The sequence below is a fragment of the Monopterus albus genome, unplaced genomic scaffold (genome assembly GCF_001952655.1).
Source record: "Monopterus albus unplaced genomic scaffold, M_albus_1.0 scaffold35.1, whole genome shotgun sequence".
NCBI classification, from domain to species: domain Eukaryota; kingdom Metazoa; phylum Chordata; class Actinopteri; order Synbranchiformes; family Synbranchidae; genus Monopterus; species Monopterus albus.
In genome coordinates, this window is record NW_018127915.1 from 210,515 (window position 1) to 212,607 (window position 2,093).

The window sequence follows — 2,093 nt, forward strand, 5'->3', positions numbered from 1 at the left end:
ATGTAATTATGTAAGAATGTTAACACTGTTATATTTTTTTAGTATATTACTTGTGTGGTGTAGAAGAGAATTATTTATGTAGAGATACTGCTTGCAAACCAATGATGTAAGATGATGTCATGGGGTAGGACTGGATAAGTCTGACTTCTTCCTACTCCATTCAAGCATGTACTAGGTATAAGCAAATTGATATTGGATTAGCATTTGTTGGATATGTGTAAAATTATCTGTGTTGATATATCAACTGTTTTTACATGCTGGAAAGAATAAATCAAATCAAATCAAATCAAATCTTCTGTGACACCAGAAATAGGTCACTGGCCTCAACCTCACGCTGCCATAATAGCAGAAAGAGAATTCCTACCATATACCATCCAGTTGTTTTCCTGAAACAGAAAGAAGACGAGCAGTGAGAGAGAGTAGGCAGCAGGTGATCTATGCTGTCAGCTCCATGGAGCAGTTAGCAACATTTGAACCTTTCCTTAGGTTGTATTGATATAAATCAGTCACGGTTTGCAGTGTATTTTCGATATAAATAAATAAAAATATATATAATAAGCGACTTTACAATGCTCCTCAGAGACGGCGTCTCCCTCGGTATTCATTATCACTTACTGTATTTATCCTAAGGCCACACTACATTTCATTCTGCTTACCTAACATGATAGGACTGAGACTGCGAGCCATTCCTCTCGACAAATCATAAATATACAGCTGTACACTGTAACGCGTAGCATTCTTATCCATATTGTAAAACGCCACACGAATAAGCTAAGAACCTTCAATAGCACAGCTGAGTGTCGGCTCTATAAGAATGATGTCATTACGTCTAAAATATGTGTAACACTTCCGTTGTTCTAGCTTTCAAAGTATAACTTGACTGAAAAAAATTAACAATGCGTCAGACGCAGTTTTTGAGAGAAATTGCTTTATTTTGAAGGAGCATAGACTATTTTCCGGTTTTACCCTGTCCATTTCAGAATGACTTGACACAATTTACAACAGCTGACCGGTTTTTTGCGCATATGAAACATGATCAATTAGCTTGACAAGAAGAAATAAATAGCTCTGAGTCTTTTGTCTTACCACGGTGGTGCTCCACACTTTAGTTCAGTAGGAGAAATAAGATGTTTTTTCGTTGAGTAAATCACATTATAGCCTATAACGTTTGGGACATTATATTTAGAATAATGGTAATGTATGTTTGTATAATAATATGTATGAACAACTGGTAGCTTTCCTGTATTAAAAGAAGAGTAACACTGTGCAGTGACCATTGTCTCAGCTTTCTAACAATTGTATCAGACCGACTAGTAAATTCGTATTCAAAAGCGGGACACACTTCCATGGATGCGCTGTAATACCTGGCCACTAGAGGCCGCTGAACACACGTTTATAACCTGTGGTCCGCATTTATAAGCAAAAAGTGGTGGTAATGCGCATAAAACCAGAACAGGATTTTAGATTTTCAATTGTAAGGACATTTTTAAACAAACAAATAAAAACAGGATCAGTCTTAAATTATAAAACGGGTACTTAGAAAGAATAGACTGTTTCAGATATTTGGTACTAAATATTTATGTCAGAGGAGCAGAGAAAGGGAACAAAACCAATCTTTCAATATCGGGTCCGTTTTACCTTATGACTATAATTTGTTAATAAGCATCAACGGCCTGGACACAATTATAGCATCAGGTTTTGCAAGTGTTCTGCAGGGCCAGCTTCTCCACTGTCAGCTTTATGGTGGATATGGAAGAAAGGACTTTGGAAATAAGAACACCGTGAACATACTGGGCAAACGCAGGGGTATGCTACACAGTGAAAATCATCTTGTCCAGAGTCTATTAAAACCATATCAAGAGAAGGAAAAGTTTTGATTTAAATCTGTTAGACAAGCAAAAAAGAAAAATATGGACCAAAGTTAAGTAATTGAGTTATTTTGATAACATGAAGTCAAACAGTGGATTATATAGTAAGCTTATGATGGCTTATACTGTTCCACACAACATGTAAAGAGGGAATTACAGACAACAAGTCTGATCCACGCTCAAGCCCAACAGGTGGCGGTAATGCTCATCGAGGCTGTTTGCCAA

The 2,093-nt window shown here is 36.8% G+C and overlaps 1 protein-coding gene across 1 annotated transcript in view; it reads right to left on the bottom strand.

The window, feature by feature from the left end:
* desi1a (desumoylating isopeptidase 1a) overlaps positions 1-832 on the bottom strand; it is a 6,755-nt gene extending 5,923 nt beyond the window's left edge. The window contains exons 1-2 of the mRNA XM_020597929.1: positions 657-832; positions 365-386 (exon numbers count right to left, since the gene is read on the bottom strand). Coding sequence (XP_020453585.1) covers positions 365-386; positions 657-747 — 113 coding nt within the window. The 5' untranslated portion in view covers positions 748-832. The remainder of the gene's footprint in view (positions 1-364; positions 387-656) is intronic.
* Positions 833-2,093: the final 1,261 nt, after the last annotated feature.